Source organism: Ptychodera flava, unplaced genomic scaffold, assembly GCF_041260155.1.
Source record: "Ptychodera flava strain L36383 unplaced genomic scaffold, AS_Pfla_20210202 Scaffold_53__1_contigs__length_892398_pilon, whole genome shotgun sequence".
NCBI lineage: Eukaryota > Metazoa > Hemichordata > Enteropneusta > Ptychoderidae > Ptychodera > Ptychodera flava.
In genome coordinates this window covers 167,622-191,769 of record NW_027248375.1, presented here as the reverse complement: position 1 = coordinate 191,769, position 24,148 = coordinate 167,622, and the positions used below count along the sequence as shown (strand labels likewise).

General features: G+C 36.9%; 2 protein-coding genes across 5 annotated transcripts in view; both read left to right on the top strand.

Moving 5' to 3' along the window:
* The first annotated feature begins 1,192 nt into the window (after positions 1 to 1,192).
* LOC139128423 (juvenile hormone acid O-methyltransferase-like) lies at positions 1,193 to 11,860 on the top strand. Its single transcript, XM_070694193.1, has 4 exons — positions 1,193 to 1,367; positions 3,588 to 3,898; positions 7,721 to 7,856; positions 11,700 to 11,860. The coding sequence occupies exons 1-4, from the start codon at positions 1,193 to 1,195 to the stop codon at positions 11,858 to 11,860; spliced, it is 783 nt and encodes a 260-aa protein (XP_070550294.1).
* An 11,345-nt stretch (positions 11,861 to 23,205) lies between these two features.
* Positions 23,206 to 24,148, top strand: part of LOC139128437 (juvenile hormone acid O-methyltransferase-like) — a 57,873-nt gene continuing 56,930 nt past the window's right edge. For 3 of the 4 annotated variants that reach the window (XR_011551299.1, XR_011551300.1, XM_070694207.1), the window contains exon 1: positions 23,223 to 23,320. The gene's annotated coding sequence lies outside the window, so the exon portion shown is untranslated. Of the gene's footprint in view, positions 23,321 to 24,148 lie in introns of all 4 variants that reach the window. The other variant, XM_070694206.1, reaches the window with a different exon arrangement.

Here is a 24,148-nt window from a genome sequence, read left to right as displayed (position 1 = left end):
CTCGGAATCAAACATGCAGCGCGGCGTAAGGTTGTAGAGAAGTCATAAGCTGTCGAGCTGTATAGTCTTAACTCAGCCCTTAGGTGCAGCGCTGTGGAATTCGATGTACTTCGAAAATGATTCAGACTACACTCACGACAGAACAGAGTTTACGTCAAGTAAAATTATGATGTATCTACGGGCAAGATATGTGTCACTGCAAACATCAAAGTCCGTAAGACGAAAACATGGACGGCTGAGATCGGGATTGCAGAGGTGACACTGGCAGAGACCGGTGACGGCATCGTTGGGTCAAACATGCAATGAGGTACACTCTGTGTATCATCGAACGGAAATCTTTCGCGCTCGCCAAGGTCGTAAGCTTGTGTAATATTTTCAAAAGTCACGGCATCTCTGAGATTAAGAATTGCTGTTTCGATCGTGTCGTTGCATTTACTTCACAAATCTATTTGTAAATATTCTAATTAACTCTGAATACTATGACCATCCGTCGATACCCGACTTGCCTTGGCATTGGTACAGCGCCAGACGATGATTGACACGTTCACGTGACCAAATCCGTACGACTGGTTGGTGGAGATACCATTCGATGTATCAAAATTTCAGCTTGATGGGATTTATGAATCAAAGTATCTCCTGGGTGACGGGCCGCTTTACTCATTAAATGAAAGTAATTCGCGTAAGTAAAACACAAATTGCGGCGAAATTCATGCAATATGTCACAATAATTTTGATCAATCTACGTCAAAAGAAAACAAGACGACTGTTCATGTGATAAATATATAATCCAAATAGTATTTTTCTTTGGTTGACGTCATCGTATACTCGCATTTTTCGCGGACCCACAACACAAAACACTCGATGACGTCAAAAAGAGAAAAATATCATGGGATTATATATATATATATATATATATATATATATATATATATATATATATTATATACAGTGGTGAAAAGAAGTTGACCGCTAATAAGAGCAAAGTGCATTGTGAGCGTAGTTCTAGCGTTTTTATACAGACTCGGGAAGTAATCAATAGATAAATGAATGGTAATGAATAAGAGTTGACCGCTAATGATAGCTATAGGTGTATTAAATCATATACCACTCATTCATTTTCTTTCTTTCTTTCTTTCTTATATTCCTCAGTAACGATTGAGATACAAGATACCAGTGGTACGCAATAAACACGATGAATTTCAGTCGGGTCAAGACATATTCTCCCGTGTCGTATAAACTTAATCTGCGGTACGTGGAAGACATCTCCCAAGCAATGCCATTGAATCAGAAAGATGTTTTGCTAGACGTTGGCTGTGGGCCGGGCACTTTAGCATTACTTTTATCGAAGCGTGTTGGAAAAGTAAAGGGTAAGAGTCAGTCCTAAACCTCTAATAAATTATGAATATTCATAAATATTATACATCTACCATCGAGAACAATAGAATTTTGCGTGCGCTAAAAAAGCCGTACGGAACGCCCGTTCCGTAACACGTACGGTTTCAAGGCGCCCCATTTCCTGCGGCTGTATCTGCGCGTTCATTTTAGAACGGTTTCAAGGGACCCTTTGGACGAGTGCCAGAACAAGTCTCGCGCGCGCTCTGTACGTACGTACGTGTGTAGTGCACACACTCCAAAACTTGCAGAAGCGCGTCCGAGATAGCGTTCCACACTGGCGCGATAAAATCGGAAGAAAAATTGTTGACATTGCACGAAAACGGTCACTACTCTGACAATTTGATGCCCCAGTCAGGAATGTAAGATGTATAATAATAAGGTTATTACGAAAATACTGCAAAGGATGCACGAGGACATTGGCGCCGCGCATCGCCCTCCGCTGCGTCAATGTCCTCGTGCATCCTTTGCGGTATTTTCGTAATAACCTCATAATATGTTATGTATTAGTGTAAAAACAATAATCGATATTTGTCATATCACAATAGACGAACCTGAAATAGAGTGGGACATTATGACCCATAGTATGGGGCATGTAATTATTTACTGATGACAAATGACATCTTAAAAGAAACGGCTAAAGACTGTCCTATTGTATCTATTTTTGAGTTATACCACAAAATGTATATTTTTCTCAAACTTCATGTCCTACGATATTTTTTTATCAGTTTTTTTAAGATCTCACGGAAATGAATATTCAAACACTTGAGTAGTAGACTTTCTGAGTACATACCTATGCATGGGATTGGAATAGTTTGAGACCCCGTGCAAGGATCCAAAGGACTGCACGGATTTGCTGTAGATAACAAATACAGATACATGTCACACCGTACGATCGCATTATCTTCTACACATGCCCAGATTATACCACGTTGTAATGTTCACAGAAAAAATATCAGCTTGGATATGTTACGGTAAACGTCAAGATATGCAAGATAAACATTAACAGTTTAGGATTTTCCCAAAGGGAATTGGCAATAAGAAAGTTAACAAAGTAAACAAACAAATGGCCCTTTTCAATGGATTTGCTTTCTCGACGTAAACATTGGTCGTTATGCTTCAGCAACTAGGAATGAGACTAGCAAATTTTAACGCTCATCTGCCTACGTTTGTACTTTACAGTAAACAATTTTCTTGACATATAAATTACACGTTTACTTTTATGCCAAATATTTAAAGCAGACGAGTGATCTTTTTTGATTTAAAATATCAGCTAACCAAGTTATTCTGTTTTTCTGTATTTTTCGGATGATCTTAGGTGTGTTTTTGTCTCTCTGTGTGTCTGTCTGTCTGTCTGTCTGTCTGTCTGTCTGTCTGTCTGTCTGTCTGTCTGTCTGTCTGTCTGTATGTATGTATGTATGTATGTATGTATGTATGTATGTATGTATGTATGTATGTATGTATGTATGTATGTGGGGTATGCATATATGTATGTGGGGTATGTATGTGTGTGGGTATGTTCGTACGGTCGTACATTTTTAATTTCTATAACCGTCCACATCGAAAACTTACGAACTAATTACTCAGTATTTGAGCTGCAGGTGCATCCTAAAGTTGGGGTGTGAATTTATGAAACTAAAAATGTTGGCGTCGAAAATATTGGAATGAGGTTAAAGAAAGGAAAATTCAGTCAGAACACTTTTTTACGAGATGTATATACAATTTCTATTTTTTAGACTATTGTTTGTTATTTTTGGTCAAAAATATTTTTTCTGCAGCTTCTGTCCCTTTCGCTTGTCACCAAGAAAATAAACATAAATTATTGTACAGGTGTGATCGTAAGGTTGAATACAATAATTGGAGTTTCAGTATGGTTTATAATTAAAATGCTATTAAGATCATGCAATTGATACAAAGAACAAGCTGCAATCTGCCATACTCTTCCTTACCCTAAACAAAAGAGAAAACGAAACCATGCGTGAGGCAACAGAATGGTTCGAATAGAACAGTGGGAGCCACACTTGATTTACAGTGGACGTCTGATAAACAATTTTAGATAGTAGATTGTGAATGATTGGGAACCCTTTTTTAAAATATCTGATGAATGGAGTTTTGGTGATATTCACTCTGATAAATAGAACATTGTTGCATATTTTGGAAAATTCTCTGTATATTTGGATTTTGTCACGAATCAGCCGTTGACAACTCCCCTGAGATGATCGAAGAAGCCAAGGAAATCTCCAAAGCTGAGAACATAACCTACAAAGTCGGCGATGCTACAAAGCTGTCAACATATGAAGAGTACAGAAATTCGTTCGACAAAGTCGTCGCACACTGTACCTTGCACTGGATGAAGGATTTCAAGACTGCCTTGGAAGGTATATACCAGAGTTTGAAGCCAGGTGGTCAGTGTTTCATGAATATGGCACATCAAAACCCGCACATAATCAACACCACTCAACTTCTCAACTGCTACACAAGTCCAAAGTGGGAAACATTTATGAAGGTAACGCCTTGTGTGTAACTACATGTTTTCTTTGCCCCAAACATCCCAATATTTGAAATTCAAAGGGGCCGCCATCATGTCCTAACTCTCTTAAAATAAGAAAATGTCCTATTTTAACAAATATAAGAAGATGAATATTTTGTCTTCTCAAAGAGCTTCCAAACTAGCCCATGCAAGTGGTAGTATAGAAACAAAATGTAAAATCTCGAGAGCCCGTGTTCCGAGGAGCATTCTACCTTACAGTCAAAATATCGTTGGACTAAATATCACACAGCCTGGATAGACAGCTAAAAAGAGATCGACCGATTTTAAAATTGCATTATGTAATTGTATCACACCTGGAACCATGCAGCCGGACGTTTGCCAAACTTTGCAAAGAGTATTAAAGTAACATTCAAAATCAATGATCTAGCTAAATTTGCAAATTTACAACAATTTATAGGGAAGCTTTCAGCATATTATCAATAAAAGTGATGGGAAGTGAAATTCCTACATATATTTAATGCATTTAATGAAAAAGTCCGCAGAACCATTTTGTGAAGGGATTATAACCTATCGAAAGGGGTATGTAAATTGCATTAAGAGGAAGTGAAATGCAAAGATAGGTGCCTAAAGAATAGGACGCTGGGGCTTATTTTTCTTTAGATCTGCTTGACAAAATAATCCTTATCGCCTATGACAAGCATACAAGGGTGGAGGGGGTCAGGTTTCCTCCAAGTAATTTTTGTCACAAGGAGATTGCCAAAAGCAATTGCAAGAAATATGATTTTTGTTTTATCATGATATTACTCACAATCATAAGTAGTCGTGATTCTGTCAGTACTATAGGTCTCAGCGTGATAGAGGGACTATGCTGAGAACATTATTTTTATTTACTTGACGACGTAGCGTAAATAATTACTGATAATTTGTAATAAAGAATGCATGTAAAGTCTTTTATGTTGATGTATATAGGACTCTTACCATGCGTCATTAATACTTATTCCTACATACATGAACTAATGCATCACATTTGATATCAAATTATATTGTGCAATTAATTCACGCCTGTGAAAATGAATTATAAATAAGTTCCCCGGAATTACTCATTGTACTTTGGCGATTTTAATTTTTAAATCTCGTAAAATTGCCACGAATATTAATTATAGTTGTGTTCGCTCTGACGGTGATGGCGCTGATCATTCCCATGAGATTTTGCACCATGAGGCGTTGAATGAATATTTTAATGGGTCTGCGCAGGATAATTGCTAAATTAAACCGTTGAATGTAGCGTCAACATTTGAAAATTCGGCTGGAGTTGATTTTCTAGGTGATTTCTCCGGTTTTCAAAGTTTGCCATAAGCGCAAATTTGATAACATCATTCGATGTGACGACCGTTGACCAACTGCAAACTGTTTCCTTGGACTGTCTCAATACTCGATATTTCTGCGGATGTTGTTAATGTAACAATATTGCAGGGCTGCGGTAGGAGATGAACAGTGCATTGGGTTGAAAAAGAACTGACATTATCAAATTTATTCTGAGGTAATAATAATAAAGAAGAAATAGACGTATGTGTCGATGTAAAGTTCGTGCGGAAGAAAGCCCCCTGGTTCATTCTGAGTTTTGCGAAGTTACCCTACATAGTTAAGGATGTGTATGGTCACTTTATCGAAGCCTTATTTTGGTCGTATATATCATATGGTGATTGTGTGTATGATACCAATTGTATTTTTGATTGATGTCGCTAAAGTATAACATAAACGGTCGTCCTCTTTTTTCACTTTGTAACGTTTTGTAATTACACGAGACATTATTCATTAGTTCATCAGACTTGTACATAGTCCTGCACTACCTGTCTGGTATCATATTTTTGCCTGTTTGACTATCAGATCAGAGACAAGGATTTTGATGTAAAAGAATCTGATCAATATCGTTTCTGTAGCTTTCACGACAATGATTGATGGCCCCTTATGTAGGATGGATACTTTAGAAAACGGGGGGGGGGGGGGGGACGACGAACAAAACTCAGCTTTGACCGAAAACCCTGAAGGTTTGGGAGGGCGAAAATCTAAGTTTAAAATTATAAATTGAAATGCCCCTAAAGAAGATAAATTGATTCCAAAATAGGTTGCTGGAGTTTCAACTATCTAAAGGATGAGTATCATACCTATTCATATAGTTTCCATTGTTTAACCTTGCATGTAGTTGATGCGAAATTGCTTATTATTACCCATATATATAGAACGAAATCCTACACCCATACTGATCACTTTTCTGATTTCTTGTTTTTCAGCATATAAGGTCCTCGAGAATTTGAAACGATGTTAATTTTCATCAAATTAATTAAATTCTTGTCTTTGAGTGTAATGAAAGTTCATGCATTATCCATTTACTGCCCTTTCGTGGAATTTTTATTTCATGTTATAACACGCCACATGCTCATTCGGTGTCGCGATTGGACAGAATACGTCACGTGACGAGAAAATAGATACGTCTAGTCCCCGCCGGTCGACAAAAGTGACGTCAGAGGGTGTTTTTTGAAAAGCTATTTCCCTAGGGAAATGGTTCTGACCAAATTTGGAAAAGTGCCCGGTCACGTGACCGTAGTGTCGTCTGCAGCTTTGTAACAATGGCGGGTGACTAGAACGTGAAGTGCGTCCGGGATAGGTGACGACACATTCTGTAAAACAGATATTCCAACATTTCCAATATTCCAACAGAGTAGGAACTTGAACAGGTCATCGACGGAAAAGATAAGGTGCAGCTAAGGATGTCGCTAGGTATGCTTAGAATATTTTTGAAAGAAAGTGGTACAACTGAACCGCTGCGGAAACATCGCCCAGTAAACTTGTCACAATGGATAGTTGCGGTGCAAATATACATTAAAACTATATTACATTTACAACATGAGCATGTGGTGTGTTATGAAACACCTATAGCCTGGTCTTTATTCGGGCTATAACGCTCGCCTATTACCCCTCGTGGCCGTGTGTTACCAGAAACACAACGCCATACCCCTCGGCCTACGGCCTCGGGGAATAGGTGTTTATTATTGTATGGTTAACCATATCTGTTGCAGATGATGCAATATTCTAACTGTCAGTGTCGTTAGGTTGTATAATTCGGATGCGAATGTCAAAAACATGAAAGTTGCTTTGACTGTAATTCTATACAACTCTTGGTCTATGAGCCCTCTCGAAAGCCCATCGAAAACATGCGCTTTAGTGCCAAAATTAAATCAGACGGAATGGAGCACTTGTCTATGATGAAATCGAGCAAATCTGTCAACAAGATTTGATATAGTGACATTTTCAAACAAAATATGGCGAATTATTATACACCTACTGCCGTAACCTATGGGAGTTTGACCGTCTAATAACTTTCCGTATTTTGTATAGTACGCGGAGTCCCGAATACGGGAGACGCGCGACGCGCCTGTTTGACCTTTGACCTAGCGATTATCGGATGTAAACAAACTTTTTATTTAAAAAACTAATTACATTGAAAACATTCCGCGAAGTTTGCTTGTACTGCACTGAAAATTATTTGACTTCGTGCCAACGCAAGGGACTTGTACTACATGTACTACGGAGCAGTAATCGCGCGAGTTCCACTCATATTGCGCGTGCCGCAGCCCTCAAAATTTACCATAGAATTAGTTTATACGGACGATTAATGGAGGGAGGTGTATAATAATAGGGTTATACACATAATATCGGAAATCCAAAACATCTCTCCGAAAACTTTGTCGTATTATTCTTTAAGTAAATTGCAAAAGCGATACAGCTAATAGGACTTAAAATGCACATAGAGCCGTAAATGATGTTTTTATTTTGCAGGGATATGAGCACGCCTACTACACTTTCGAAGGGACTGATGATGACTACAAGCAAATGCTGGCTGGTATTGGTTTTAAAGATATCGATTGTAAGCAGACCGCAATCAAAATACCCTTGAAGTACGATGAAGCAAAAGGTAACATTTTAACAGACTGCATATTTGCCATTTAACGCAAAAAATCGTGATATTGCCCAAGCTCTCATGTGTTATTATTTTTATTACACCGAACAAGCAAACATGCAAAGAAACAAAAACACAAAGACTTCTTCGAGTACAGTTCGCCTTCTGAGTCCGGACCTCAGCGTAAAATGTCAGTGCCGAGTCTAGGGTTGCTGCTAAAGTTTGCCGATCTCCTCGGTGGCGTATCCAAATTTGTTGCTAGCATAGTCGCTGAACACAGAAATTGCATTCCTTGTTGCCATTTTTGTTCGTTTGCTGTTTACCTGCATCAAAATATCGTCTAACTGTGCCGGTGACAGCTCTGCATGACGTTTCGCAGCCATAAGTTGCCAACTGCAAAGTACAACAAGCGAACGACAATTTGTTTTGCGCAGAGAGGATGCGCAGTAAGTAAAATGACGTCATCCATGTAATATCAAATGCAGAGGGCATCATCAAGTTCGCAGAGGGCATCATCACATTCGCAGAGGGCATCATCACGTTCTTTTACATGTCACGTGAGTCGTGTTTAACCAATGGCAGTGCACGCTGAATGAGTGAGGTGTAATAATATTATATATTGTTTGAATACATTGATATCACGCCTGAGAGTGGGTGGCCACTTGAATTACGTCACGGGAGGGGAAGGGGTCAAAGTAGGGGCAATGATCTCCTGCTGCAAATGTTTGCACACCTGTGTGTCTCTATTACATACCTGTAGACGGAATAAAAATATGGCTTCAGTAATCTAAGTGTAAAAACTCCATCTGAATAACACCCTTCATATAAGTTTCTCAATTCAAAGGTTAACTAAATTTGCAAATGAATGACGGATATATGAGCCACTCCAACCAATATTTAAGCGATACCCCCTCCCGGTCCATAATGGCCGAAAGCAAACTTTGCACGACATTTTGTACGAGTCGCAGGTGAGTATATCATGGAGTGCAAAGTTTGCTTGGGTACATTATTGACCGGGTGGGGTACATTATCGCTATTGTTTTATAGTTTTGGCAATGCCAGTGAGTCTTTACTATACAAAACGAATAAAAAAAGCAGTTTAAACTGAGTTTGAAGCCTGTGAGCATCGTCTGGCATGATCGGCCCTGAATCTGTACACTGTATACATTTACACGGACGTTCAAGACACAATAAAATGAGTAGTACACTCATGGTTCGATTTTGAAATAAAAACAAAAAACAAAACGATGTATTGTCGAAGGAAATGAACAGAAATTGCTTCCCTTACATCTATATCGAACTTGAAACATCAACTTTCAATATCATTGCATTTGAAACACGTGAAATACCTGGTATAAAGAAAACGGATTTTTCATGCATCGACATCAATGCCTGCTGAAGCGAACTGCCGGGTAACAGCTGACCGATATGATCAGTATACATGTATGCCGGAACTAGTACAACATTCCATTGCAAACAATATCAACAGAGTTCAACAATTATATTCAAATGTTTAAATTCATGAATTCAATTTTCGATGACTTTTTGAGAAGCGCTATTGTATTTTGACGAACGGGAAAACTCAACATTTATCGGGTGCTTGAATGGTACAGTTGACAAACGTACCGGAAGGTCTTTGTATGGAACTGGTCGAGACCACAGACAAGGAGAAAACCCAATGGTGAAAATTGTCACCGATTACAGCATGTGCATCTGAACTGGGTAGCTGAGATATTAGATCAACGGAAAGTCCATAGTCGTCATGTTGGTCGTACATGTAGCTGACCTTCGGCAGAGACTTTGAATCGCTCTGGAGTCATTTTCGCAGACTCTACCGGTCAAGGTTGATGACAGATGCGTTGTTTGCCCGTTGCTGGCTGGTTCGAAGTACACAATATGCCATGTACCAACCTAGCATCATTTAGAAGTAGAGTTTGCAAGCGTACTGAGTTCTGTTTAATATTTTTATCAACGGAGCGAGCCATCATGTCATCAACATAGTACTGCACACTGCAGTGTATCGTACTATCGGACGTGGACTGCACGCTGAGCGCGAGCCAGAAAGATGATATGATTTCATACATTCATCAAATATACAAATGAGTTGATAATCAGTCTATTATTCTCATCCATCAGAAACAAGTCGGATCTAGCTAGAACCTACTTGAACGTACGAGGTATAAAATTTCATTGTTTATGCTAATGACCTTTGTGAGTTAGGGGTGAAAGAAAAAATTGACACAGACTCACACAGGGACACGTACAGTCATACCTACCTACCTACCTTTCTTCCCACCTACCTACCTACCTTCCTTCCTTCCTCCCCACCTACCTACCTACCTACCTACCTACCTACCTACCTACCTACCTACCCTACCTACCTACCTACATGTACCTACCTACCTACCTACCTACCTTCCTTCCTTCCTACCTTCCAACCAATGTGCATTCCCGCCTGCCTACATACATACATACATACATACATACATACATACATACATACATCATACATACATACATACATACATACATACATACATACATACATACTAGTACATACATACATATACATACTAGTAAATACATACATACATACATACATACATACATACATACATACATACATACATACATACATACGATGAGCACCTCGACGTTAACGCACTTTGTCGAGTGCTTTGAGAGAAAAAATATCGTGTACACCGTGGCTCAATTTTGTCACCGTAAATTCCATTAGAGTGTAATATTAGTGGACCAAAACATGCACTTGCAAGATTTATAAGTTATACATTTTCGTCTCGGCTACCAAGAAGATGATGAATACAGCAATGACTGAAGGGAAAACTTGGATAAGTTGTTTATTTGTTTTTATTATCTATTCATAACAAAGTGTAGCAGATTAAGCCCGTGATTTTTCTTATGTGAAAGTAACAATTTAATCGTACGTAATCTAAACCGGATGTGGAAACAACTTTCTCTTGGCTTGCGGCAAATTTCTGTCAATGAATATTGATGTTGTTGCACTCAAGCAGGGAACCGCAATCAGGCTGGACGCGCTACCATCACCCTGTTGTCATTGTCATTTATCCATTTCTTTCTGGGCCTGTTAATCTGCTTACCTTAAATGATACAGGTTATTGCACCTCTTTGAATGCCATAATATATCTGCTCTACCTTTAGTATGATTTATAACTTTGACATAAATGTGGAGATCAGAAGAAACAAATGACTCTCACCTGTCAGGCACTTGTTTGTAAATGCACTTAAATACGACCTGTCGAATAAGGTTGACCCTTTTATTTTTTTGTTTCTCATCTCCAGAGGAATACTCGGGCAGGGCAGGCGGTCGAAATAAAAAAAATCAAGTACCAAAAAACACAAAAAAAACCTGTATTTGTTTCAGCTCAATGTTCTGTCCATTTAGTCTCTACAATTTTAAGTACAAAAATGGATTTGTTTCAGGTTAATGTTCTGTCCATTCACTGTCACTAAAATTTCTTGTCTTTCAGTTCAGTGTTCTGTACTCTCTGTCCTTTCAGTCTGAGTCGCTGCAATCTCACAATTTGATGATGGTGGTGCTGTTGCTAGGATGATCACCTCAGAGGCGGCGCAAATAAAACAGTTCTTTATTTCTATGTCGAAGCTGAAATTTACGGTCGGTCGGGAGATGAGAAACAGAAAAATAGAAAATGTCGCCCTAATGTTGATCTGAGCGAGATTGGGCATCATATATACGGATGACTATATAACAGTTTTTACAGAGGATAAGCCAGAAATGTATGCTAAAGTTTAAACTCCCAACGATCGTAAATTATTTTACACCAAATTCAAAATACGCAACCTTATTTTGTATTGTAGAATTTTACCCAAACTCAATGGGTCAGCTGGAAAGATTTCCAGAAGATTGCAGAGAAGAATACATGGAAGAGGCCGTGAAGTACGCGTTGGACACTGACTACAAAGATAACCAAGACCATTTTATATCATGTTCTCTCATTTACGCTATCGCTGGAAAATAATACACAAAGAGGGAAACGTATTTTAACCAAATGATGTTTCTGAAAGTCCTGCGAAGACAGAACTTGTGGAGTAAAAAATTGGAAGTTCAAAATTCAAAGTGAAGAACGGCCTTCAATGCCCAACTGTGCTTGCCTTTCCTTTTCGATTATAGCTGCCTAAAATACGAAGGCAAACAACTATTCTTGAACACCTCTAGCCAATATGGCTTTGTCCATTGAAAATACCAAACTAAACCTTTATTAGAATTAGAAGTCATTTGGCATTTTTACACCATCTAATTTGCATATTTCATAAATTTTCCTTATTAGGGATACATCTGGATTAAATAGATGAAAATTGACGAAACGTGTGATGGACATTAAGATACTAGGTTGAAACATTATTGAAAGTCATTAAGCATTTTTAATTCAGCCAATTACTGAATTGCATATTTAACGAAATTTCCTACCTATGGATTTGCATGTATATCTAGATTGACCTGGTACCATGATATATTATACGCGAAGTCAGTTTATAATTTTTATATCACCTAATTGCTAATATGCATATGTAACGAATTTTCCTAATACGTATACATATGTGGACGGTTCTAGGACAGTTACCACCCAGACAAATACCCCTTGGACAATCATCGCATCACCAGACACTTACCCCTGGCTAATTACCACCAATCATTAACAACCAAGACATTCACCACTTAAGACATTTACCACCGGGATATTTACCCCCAACACTATTTATAACGACAATTTTGTTTTGTCGAAAATGATGTCCAATGGGAAATGATAAAAAAGGAATGTTCCCGAACAATCGCGAATACTGCGTATGCATCTGTTCTAGTACTGTCTCCCGCTGGGTGCCACATGATTTACCCTCGCAAGTGTGTATTATACATTCTAAATTTTACCCTACTGTCAGTTGAAATGTTAATCTTGAACTTGGCACTGTATGTCTAACAACGCATTATATACTAAATGAATACTATAAATGACATTAAAATAACAACTGTATGTTATTAACGGACTGAAGTAATGTCTCTATACGAATAATTTTATTGGCTTACCCTAAATCTAACCTTGACCCAAACACTGGGCAACTAACAATATTTGTCTCTTTTTCCGTTCTTGTCTTTTATAGTCAAAAACGGGTTGCGGGTGTAGCATGCTAGCAGGGTACGCTTACACCATTCCGGACACCTGGTACCACCACTAACTATCAGTGGTTCAGGATGGTCCTACTTAAATTTGTAAATGTCAAATGTCCCATGGACCTGGTAATGTATCACCTTGAATGAAAATGATTATTGGACCAGTTTAATGTCATATTACACACATAATTTTCATTTTCATTTTTTACTGGTAGAATGTGTGTTAGATGTTTCATAAAATATTTACTAATTCCTTCATCACCAACATATAAAATACACTCCATAAGGCTGTTTGAATCATAAACAGGGTCTATACCATGTCAAATCAAAGTTGAAACTGTTTGAAAATAAAGATAATGAATCTGATATCCTTTAAAATTAATTTTTATAAGAGATTGGGTAATTGTCCGGGTGGTAAATGTATTTTAGTGGAAAGTGTCCGAGTGGTAAGTGTCCGGTGGTAAATAGCATGGGGTGGGGGTGGGGGAATGGTAGGTGGCAAATGTCCGGGGACTAAATGTCTCGGGGGTAAATGTCCTGTTACCATGTGGACTTGACGTGTATATAAGGGATACTATGATACAACATTTATGAAAGTTGTTATGGCACTTTTAGATAAAGTAATGTCTAATTTGCATATTCAATGAACTTTTCTTATTCGACTTGTATGTAAATAGACTTGATCAAATTCACAATACGTGCTTTGTACATCGAATATACTGAGTTAAAATATTGTCGAAGTCTTGAAGCACCACTTCAGGTTATTACTAATTTGCATAATTAACGAAGTTTCCTATTTAGGGATATTTATGTAAATTGACTTTAACATAGTTGACGAAACTTGCTGTATATATTGAATATGTCATGACACAACATTCATGAAAGCTGTTATAAATATATACAAGTATATACTTATTTCAAAATTAATGAACTTTTCTTACATGGAGTAAATCTAAATAGACTTAATCTAAATAGACTTAATCAAAATTTGATTTGCATATTGAACGAATTTTACGTGATTTCTCATAAATATATATGTGGCTGTGCTTGGTCAAAGATGGCGAAATTTGCTGTATATTGGAGATACTAGGATACAACATTCATGAAAGATGTTTCAGCATTTTTAGGGCCAATGTCAAGGATGATAAGGCAGAGGATTCAAAGAATGATAATACGGATACTTTAATGAAGAGCACGAATATTTCATTGACTATGGTACTCCTCCGTGAGAAAATAGTGTTTATTTTAATATTTGTTGATCTTTTTGAGGGTTTAATAGGTAAAATTAACACTTTACAATTTCACAATTTTCCAGATTTTGAATGTCAGATTTTGAATGCTTATTAAGGTATAAATTGTATTTTCAAACGAACTCAATGTGCTTTGATGATGGTATAGATAGATTATTACATAATTTGACATTTTACCACTTTTGAATGCTTATTAAGGTATTAATTGTATTTTGAAACGAACTCAACGTGCTTTGATGGTATAGATAGATTGTTACATAGTTTGACATTTTACCACTTTTGAATGCTTATTAAGGTATAAATTTTATTTTCAAACGAACTCACTGTGTTGTGATGACGGTATAGATAGATTATTACATAATTTGACATTTTACCCCTACTGTATTGTATTTTACATTTAATGATAAGCTTTCAAGTTTTGTTGTTGTTTTATTTTTAAGACAATGGTTACAATTATTATAAAAACATGAAGTATTTATTTCAAAATTGGGACGTTGTGATTCTTATTTCTTACAAGCAAAGTCCGCATACAGTTTATTTATAATTCTATGACGAACATTCTACCAAGTGGGCAAAAATACAAACAGTTGTAGACGGTCAAACGCGGAAGCTCTCTTTCATTAACTCAAACATATTAACCACTGCTTCTTTAATTAACTCAAGTATCATTATCAGTATGTTCATTACCACACAATGCAGCTACCAGTTTTCGAGTAAAATGAGACTAGGAAACAATCAACGACTTTACCTTTTATTAAGTCTGGACATGAGACGTTTACTGACATTGACAATGATGCTGGTATTTAAATGGGTACTTAAGTTAAAACAATAAGTTGTGACAATGACATGGCTACGTCAATTTAGTCAACGTTTAATTAACTTTGGAATGAAGCAGTAGCTTATTAGAACAGTATTTAACTATGGGCACAGATATGACAAAGAATTCATCGGTTTGTGGTCCTTGACATTATCTTTGACCTTTGGCAAAAATAAAGCAATAATACGATTTCGCTTTCTGTACCTTGATTCCCAACGACTGTGACATGACGATATGTGAAGCCTAAACAGGTATTGTTATTGTTTACAGAGTGGAAAATATTTTATGTCCATTTTAGAACTTTAATGATGTGGAGAGAAGGCAGCTTGACCAATTGATTCGATTATTTTATTAACATCCTAAGATATACATCGTATTTTATGTAGTGTCCTCAAAGGCTCTATATTTTGGCCAGTTCTTTTTCTAATCTATATTAAAGATATCCACAAATCTTCCACTATGTTCCGTTTAGATTATTTGCTGATGACACACGTGTTTTTTATTCAGTTAAATCTACATGCCTTAACTTAAATTCTTTTACCAACGAAATTAATGAAGTTTATGATTGGTGTAAAGCCAATAAACTAACCATAAATATTCACAAAACTATCTACTTTGTTTTTAAATCGCCACATAAACATATTTCCGCTGAAGGTGACTTGTCTATTGACTGTATACCGATTGAACAGGCACCTCATGCTCTGTATCTCAGTGTCACCCTCGGTTCTTCTCTTTCATGGAAACACCACATCAATTAGTTTGTTAACAAAATCAGCCCAAAAGGTGGTATATTTTGCACATTTCCGACACTTTTACCAAAATCCGTCATGATATTAATGTCCAACACTTTACTACTACCTTATATGAGTTATTGTATTGAAATTGGAGGCAATTCTTTCATAAACTTGGTTGCCCCACTTCTAAAACTTCAACAGAAGATTGTACGTTTACTTACATTTCGAAGTTCTGTGAACTTAGTGCACCTTTATTTAATCGACTTGGTATTCTTAATATCAATAAATTAAGCAAATGTCGGACGTGTAAATTTATTTTGATTTGTATAATAATCATCACCATGCACATTGAATTGATCGGTAAGCCTCTTCTTCTCATTCACATTGAATAGAAATTTTTTATACCCAAAAGTAAACTTATACAGCAAAAAACAGCATTACATATTCTATAGCGAAATACTGGAATGATATGCCGGTTTTCATAAAGTCCGGCAGGTTTAGAAAATCTTTTGAGCGGGCCTTAAATAGTTTCTTACTTTGCAGAGTCTAATACTCTTTTTGCTGAGTGATTGTGATTTTTTTTACTGAATCTATTTATATCAGTTTTATATCTATTAATTTACCATAGCCGTCATTTCTAGTTTATCTACTTCTAGTACGTATTCAAACTGTTTCACTCTATTTATGATTAAATTTGTTGTCTGCGTCAAGACAATCCCCGGGGATTTTAATGTTTGTCAAAACTGCAACATCTGCTCCCAATATAACCCTACCATCTCTCTTTTGGAGTTTGTAAAGTCGTTTGTAGATTTGCCTTCGAGGTGTTGCCCATACAGTGCAACAATAATCAAGTGCAGGAAGAAAAGTAGCATCATACACTAACACAATAATTTAATGGCGTCAAGGGTCTCATTTTCCTAAGAATTCCAATGCGCATTAACAGTTTCTTACACAAAATGTCTATATGAGCAAAGCAAGGGAGGGTATTATCGATTTCAATCCCAAGAAGGGTAGAAAAAGTGGATATATTATGACATTAATCTGAGTATTAAGAGTAATACTTAGGTCGGGCAAATGATTGACGTTAGGACGTGAATCGGCAATCATAAATTTTGTCTTAGTGGTCTTAATAGACATACATTATTTGAAACCCATGCAGACACAGGTAAAACATCATTTTGCATTTTCCTTTCCACTTTAGTAACAGTATTGTCTGATACACATACCTTTTGGTCACCAGCAAATATATCTAAAGTACAAATATCAAGATTGAGTAACAGATCGGTTGTGCCCAACTTGCGTACTTTCGCGCATTTCCCTAAGTATCATTTCGCCTGTACAATGTCAACCAACGTCCTCAGCGACTATTTTAAATGCCCTGACTCAATTTAATGTTTATGAAGCCTTAAATTCACGAAAAAGTCAGGGGCATTTCAAAAGTGCCCTGACTCAAAAGTCGTCAATTAGAGAAATTTTAAGCATTTTGTCTTGTTTCTTTAGTACATTTAAACAAAAATGAACTTTTTTTTCATGAAAATGAATCCGATGAAAGAGGTATGCAATAATCGTTGTGTTTTCGTTGTTTTGTTCGATGAGAACAATATTTCAAATTTACACTATTCTATCATTTTGTAAAATTCAGCCGTAAAATTTTCGATTTCGTTACATTTTCCTAATAATTACTCTCATCCATTTTCCCAAATTAGTTCCAATCGTGTTCAAAGTAAATGCAGCTACTGCCCCGCTACTACATACTGGCAGTGACAGTGATAGCTCTGACTCTGATGTAATTCAAGAAGAGTTTCGGTCATAGGACACTTAATTTGACAGTGAAACATACATGTACACATGATTCGGCCAGACAGCAACACATAGAAGACTAGGGACTAACAGTTACGATGCATTTTTGATTTCTGTCATATGAGCAACATCAAATATTCGAGAAAAAAGATGGGTAACCATGCTTGATTTATACAAATGTACGAGGAAAAGTCCAGTTTTGCTAAAATCACATAAACTCAATATATAAAACCATATAAAAAATTTTCACATCTCATCGTACAATAACACAAAAGTAAAACTTTTAACAGTAAAGACTCGAATTTAAATGAAAATGTGTGGCTAGATGGAACCATTTACTTTTTACCAATTTGCCATTATTACACCCGAAATTTCTGATATTAAACATTAATTTGATGGCCTTCCAGTATAGTCAATTTTGTAAAACACTTATAAGTAGCATCTAAGTTGTATATGTCTTGTACTTTTGAAAAAGAAAAAATTTCGGTAGGTCACTGTGCTCAGTTTTTCACAATTCGGTAAAATGTAGCCAGGAATACACCATTTTCATACTCTCTCATGATTGTCATTTTGCGTGTTTTTCAGCTGGTGCCATTAACCTGGCCGGAGTTGGATAACTCAAGTCAGCTTAGACTGATAAACCCAAAGGGTTCATTGTGCATTAAAAATGAATCAATTTAAGAACTTGCCCTTGGTATATGGCTCTCCAACCAGCTGATAAGAAGTAGTGTTGAACATCTGCGTGCTGAACTACGCAATTTATTTTTATACCGCGTGCATTCCTAATAAATATACGGCAATATGATAATTGGGGGGACTTAACAATTTTTGATCTCAGATTTCAATTACGATTCCTCCAGCCCCAGCCCCAGCCGCCCCACCATTTTTGAACGCAGCCTTAATGAACTCAAAGATAACGAAAGCATAGTTATCACCAAAGCTGACAAAGTAGGATTTCTGGTCCTGCTTAATAAAATCGACTACGATCAAGAATGCCGACGACAACTGAATGACACGATTTTTTATGAAAGAGAAGATTCAGATGTCACTGTAACCGTCATCAAATCATTGAAAGAACACTGTAACATTCTTTATCGCCATGACGTTATTAGTGAAGCTACATTCGATCGACGATTCGGAGGAAGCATACTTCTACATTCTACCGAAGATCCATAAGCTGTCACAAGAACAACTAGATAACCATATTATTCCACCTGGTAGATCTATTTGTAGCCATATAAATAGTCAATGTAGACCAGCTGCTCTTTGGTTAGACTTCATCTTAACAGCCACAGAAGCTGATTACTGCAGGGGCGAACTTGTGCAAGATTCTACAGAATTCCTTGCCCATCTTAACCACTTTAACAATACACATGCCCAACTACCGAGAGATTTACTATTATTGATTTACGCAGTCTGTATACCAACATACCACACCAAGAAGGTTTCGTCGCAATGGAAACTGCTCTACGCCTTCATTCACGATACACCATGACACAAATTAAAGACATTATAAAACTTGTTGTTTTGTCTTGACAAATAATATGACATTAAACTGGCCCAATAATCATTTCCATTCAAGGTAATATATTACCAGGTCCATGGGATAATTGTGATTACACATTTAAGTAGGACCATCCTGAACCACTGATAATTAGTGGTGGTACCATGTGTCCGGAATGGGTAAGCGTACCCTGCTAGCATGCTACACCCGTCAGGATTGGTCCCAAAATTGTCTAAATATTGTATGAAAAGATACAGGATATGAATCACTGTAATAAGTCAAAGTCGGGAATGTTTCTATTTCTGGTTTAAGGATGGGTATTTTCGTCGTCACGGGCATCGCAACGGGGATCCCATTTGCTGTCAGATATGTCAATATCTATATGACTTGGTTTCGTAAGTCGTTTCTATTCAGTACATCAGTTTATTCTATGTGCCACAGAAGACTTGTTGCTGACTTAATTGAACTATTCACTATCACCGAAGTCGAATTGCAACAATATGTACAGCATATCAACAGTGTCCATCCTACAATCAAGTTCGATGTCGAATATAGCAAATCTAGCAGAACATTCCTTGATGTAATCATCATACGACACAGGGATAGACTAAAAACATGACCTACACATCAAACCAACAGATTCCGGATCCTACATCTCCCCGACTTCATGTCATCCACCCCACATATTCCGCTCAGTACCGTATAATGGAGCTATCCGTATCCGATATGTTCGTAAGATACTTGGATGGAACATCGACTTGATACGTTCGCCAGGTAACTTGCTAAATCTGGATACAAGAAGAAGCACATCCCCCGATAATTAACAAAGTTCGCACACTTAGCCGCAGAGACTTACTGCAGTATTAAACAAAATCACCAGAAACCAGACTGACATATGTCACCAATTACAATCCATTGGCTCCCGATGTTAAAAGATTGTCTCTGATCATCATCACATACTTATGCAGTCAGATACTATAAAGGACGCCATGCCTACAATTCCATTGATTTCATACAGACGATGTAAAAACCTCCGTGATCTCCTTGTACACAACGAACAGAAAGTAAGTCATCGATTAAACACGTCCCATCCATGCAACGCTACGCGATGCGTCAATTGCAAATTCATATTAACTACGGACACCATCACCAGCACTACCTCTGGAGAACACCTCAAAATTAGAGGCGATCTCACCTGCAAGTCATCATGATTAGTTTATTGCATAATATGTAGTAAATGTAAACAAATGTACGTCGGACAGACAACTAATATCCTCAAACAGCGCATCAGTGGTCATCGTAGCTGTATCAGAAGACAGCATTATATTACAAGCCCACTGGTTGCACCCCATTATAATAGTCCTGGACACTCAGAAGATAACTTTACAGTTGTTGCGATCGAACAAATAACCAACAAAGACCCGGTCAACGTAGATGCCAGAGAAACGTTTTGGATCAAGAAACTACGCACATCATTCCCCTATGGACTAAACACCGTGTAATTGACACGATCAAGTTCCGACAATCCCAGTTCAATCTTATTTTACTATTGTTCCTGTCATCTGCTCATAACAGTGAACTCCTTTTTTCACATCTGTACTTTCCCGTTAGTTGTATTTTACCCCTGGATTCTATCAGTTGGACCTGACATGCCTTGTGAACAAGGCGAAAGTTTGTCACTGTTAGAACCATAAGTTGTGTTTTGTTGAGACCATCAAAACTCTAAGATTATGTTATATATATATATATATATATATATATATATATATATATATATATATATATATATATATATATATATATATATATATATATATATATATATATATATATATATATATATAAGGAAAACGATCTGAATGAAGCCCCCGCGAAACGGCGAAAGCACAAGACTATACGATCATGTTTGTATTACCAGTGTTTGAGGTTTGGCATCACTAGAATCGTCTATATCATTTATTACCACTCTGAGTGGTCACTGTGAATATGAGCGGAGATGCAACATTACCAAATGGCAAGTCTCTGTCTTAACGACTCTTTTAGGGAGCGTTCAGTTATTACGGCCGGGATGGGCCGGCAAAATCCGGGGGGGAGGGGGTTCACCTTAAATTTGAAAACTGCAAAGGGGTTCATGTATTTTTCAAACAGCTCAGAGGGGTCACTTAATTTTCATAAGTATCCGTCCAGTCAAAAAGAAGTTTCAGTGTTCAGAAATATTTTAGGAGATAAAACTGATTCGCTGCATGATTTCATTCTCTAAAGTCATTTAACTGTAAAGCTGAACAAAAGTATAATTATCTGTCACATGAACATCTTGACCAGGCAACTCTGAGGCTTGTCTTATTGTAAATCGAGCTCACGGAGGGCAATGAACAATTCCTATTACTTACATATTAGAGATATAGCAAGTTTTGTCAGGGACATTATTTAACAGTTACCTGTAGACTACTAGTACTATGAAAAGTGAAATTATACTTTTAGGTGAAATTCCAATATCATAATTGTTGTCAATATCTGAACTTTCAAATACCCTATTTGAATCAAGTATATTTGTATCAATTATCAAACACCTATAAAAGCACAAATTAATTTAGTCTAGCATTGTAAAAAATTATTCATAGTTTTCTCATAGACTCCAATGTATAGTGAATCAACATTTTGGTGAAATTCCAAAATCCAATTTCTTGCACACATATCAACCTTTAACCATCCTAGTCTAACTAAGTACTTTAAAATGAATTATCAAACGTCCATAAATACACAGATTTAGATAGTTTTGAATTGGAAAAAATTATTCATAGTTTCCTCATAGACTACTATGTATGGTGAATCAACATTTCGGTGATATTCTAAAATCCAATTTCTTGCACACATATCCATTTGTAACCACCCTAGTCTAATCAAGTACATTAATATTAATAATCGAGAATACATAAATACACAGATTCACCTATTTTTGTATTTGAAAAAAATTATTCATAGATAACCTCATAGATTTTATGTCTGGTGGATGGACATTTTCAGTGAAATTCAAAAATCAATCAGATTTCTTGAACATCTTTAACCATCATATTCTAATCAAGTACAATTATGTTAATTATTCAACGTCTGTATATGCACAAGTATAGCAAGTTTTTCATTGGAAAAAAATTATTCACAATTTTATCATAGCTCCCGTGTATAGTGGATGAACATTTTTGGTGAATTTTTTGTCCACATACCAGTCGTAACAACCCTATTCCAATTAGTACTTCTATGTCAATTACCAAATATCCATAAATGCTTAGATATAGTTTTTTTATTGAAAAAAGTAATACATAGCTTTCATAGACTACCATGTATAGTAAATCAACATTATCAATAACAGCTGATTATCAATTCAATCCAAATATTAAAATTTTGTACACACACGCTTGTGCAAAAATATTGCGATCCACCTGTAATTTCTGTACAGTACCTTTGAGGAGCAATTTCAAAATTATAGCACGTCAGAAGGGAAATTTGAACATTAACACCTTGTGAGTTTGTAAGGAAGGTCATTTGAAAAAAATCTGAGAATCTCTTTTTTGGGGAATATACCCCTCTCCAGAGGTGTAAGTGTGTGCAAGCAATGTGGGGGAGGGGGTCATGAATTTTTTGTCATCTTAAAAGGGGGTTATCAATTTTTGGTGCATTGGGTAGGGTGTTCACTTATTTTGACTGATGCACAGGAAGAATTTGCCATCCCACCCCCGGCCATAATAACTGAACTCTTCCTTAGTGAACAACTTATTTCCAACACAATTTCCTTTCTTTTAAAAGGCAGTGCTTGTGTCTACTTTGCCTGAAAGGGAGGCCCTCTTTGTAACGAAATGCTATATTCCAAACAGTACTGTAGTTTATGTCCACTGTTTTATTATCCCCGACTCTCTGTCATTAATTCAAGTATTTGTTTACGGTACATTTTGAAGGCTATTAAAATTTTTGTAAAATGATAAGGTAGTATTAACAACATACATATATTCAAGAGTGAAAAGATAGACAGAAAAGTCAATGAGCGATGTGTTCAACTTTGACCCACTTAACCCTGAACTAGCAATAATGTCACGTGGTGTAAAGAGAATACGACCCCGAGGTAAGGTCATATGACACAAGGCTTTACTGTTTTGAAAGAAGGCAGCTGACATCGACAGCAACGGTAAACTCAACAAAATAGAAAATTCAGAAGGTGGGTAATCTACTGTTCATAGCATCAGAATGACTCGTAATACTAATATTACCCAAAGCACCTAAAAACGTACACTTGCCACGATCCGTGGCGCTACCTGTCCCACGCCTCTTTGCTGTCAGGCAGAATAAGACACTCCAGGAAGTGGCAGGGTCACACAGCGACTCAAAACTAGATATGTTCAAGTCAATATCGTAACTAATGTTAAATATCCGACTGAAAGAGACGACGATATGATCGTTTAAGTACACCACATTAACTAATGACTTTACACTTACATGCTGGCCACAACCGAGGATACAAAATGTGCAACTGGTAAAAGGATAGAAGACCCTGTACATTGCTTTAGTAGATGCTTTGAATTGCCCGTTCGTGAACGGTTGTGATTATAAGCATAGACCCTCGAAAAAACGGAAAGGAAACTGTTGCAAAGCATGGACCCAAGCATGCTTCCTTGAGGGTTTACCTATAACTAACAAGTGAATTTGCTGTTACTGTTAATCATATGACACTATATCAATCGAAGTAAGACTTAAGTGGCCTATGATTGAACATTTGAAAACTTCATAGTACGTACATTGTCATCACCTGAATAGTATCGCACTCAGTGTTGATGTACATTGTATGATTTCAATTGCTACTAATTTACGCAAATGAGTTTATCATAAGTGTACTAAGCCCTTAAACTATTGGTTTTATAGCAAATGGCGTAAATACAGTTTTGAAATATGGCCCGTTTAGCGAATTAGCCCGTTTCCATGACCCTCGTATGACCCCGTCTAAATTTTCTGCTTGCTTAGATATTCAGTCTATAGAAATGCACCCCGT

Bases quoted from the DNA above. Each gene is read 5' to 3' on its own strand.
- LOC139128423 (XM_070694193.1), top strand. From the start codon at position 1,193: ATGAATTTCAGTCGGGTCAAGACATATTCTCCCGTGTCGTATAAACTT. The intron at 1,368-3,587 runs GTAAGAGTCAGT...GTCACGAATCAG, and splicing joins GCGTGTTGGAAAAGTAAAGG to CCGTTGACAACTCCCCTGAG. The intron at 3,899-7,720 runs GTAACGCCTTGT...TTTATTTTGCAG, and splicing joins AGTGGGAAACATTTATGAAG to GGATATGAGCACGCCTACTA.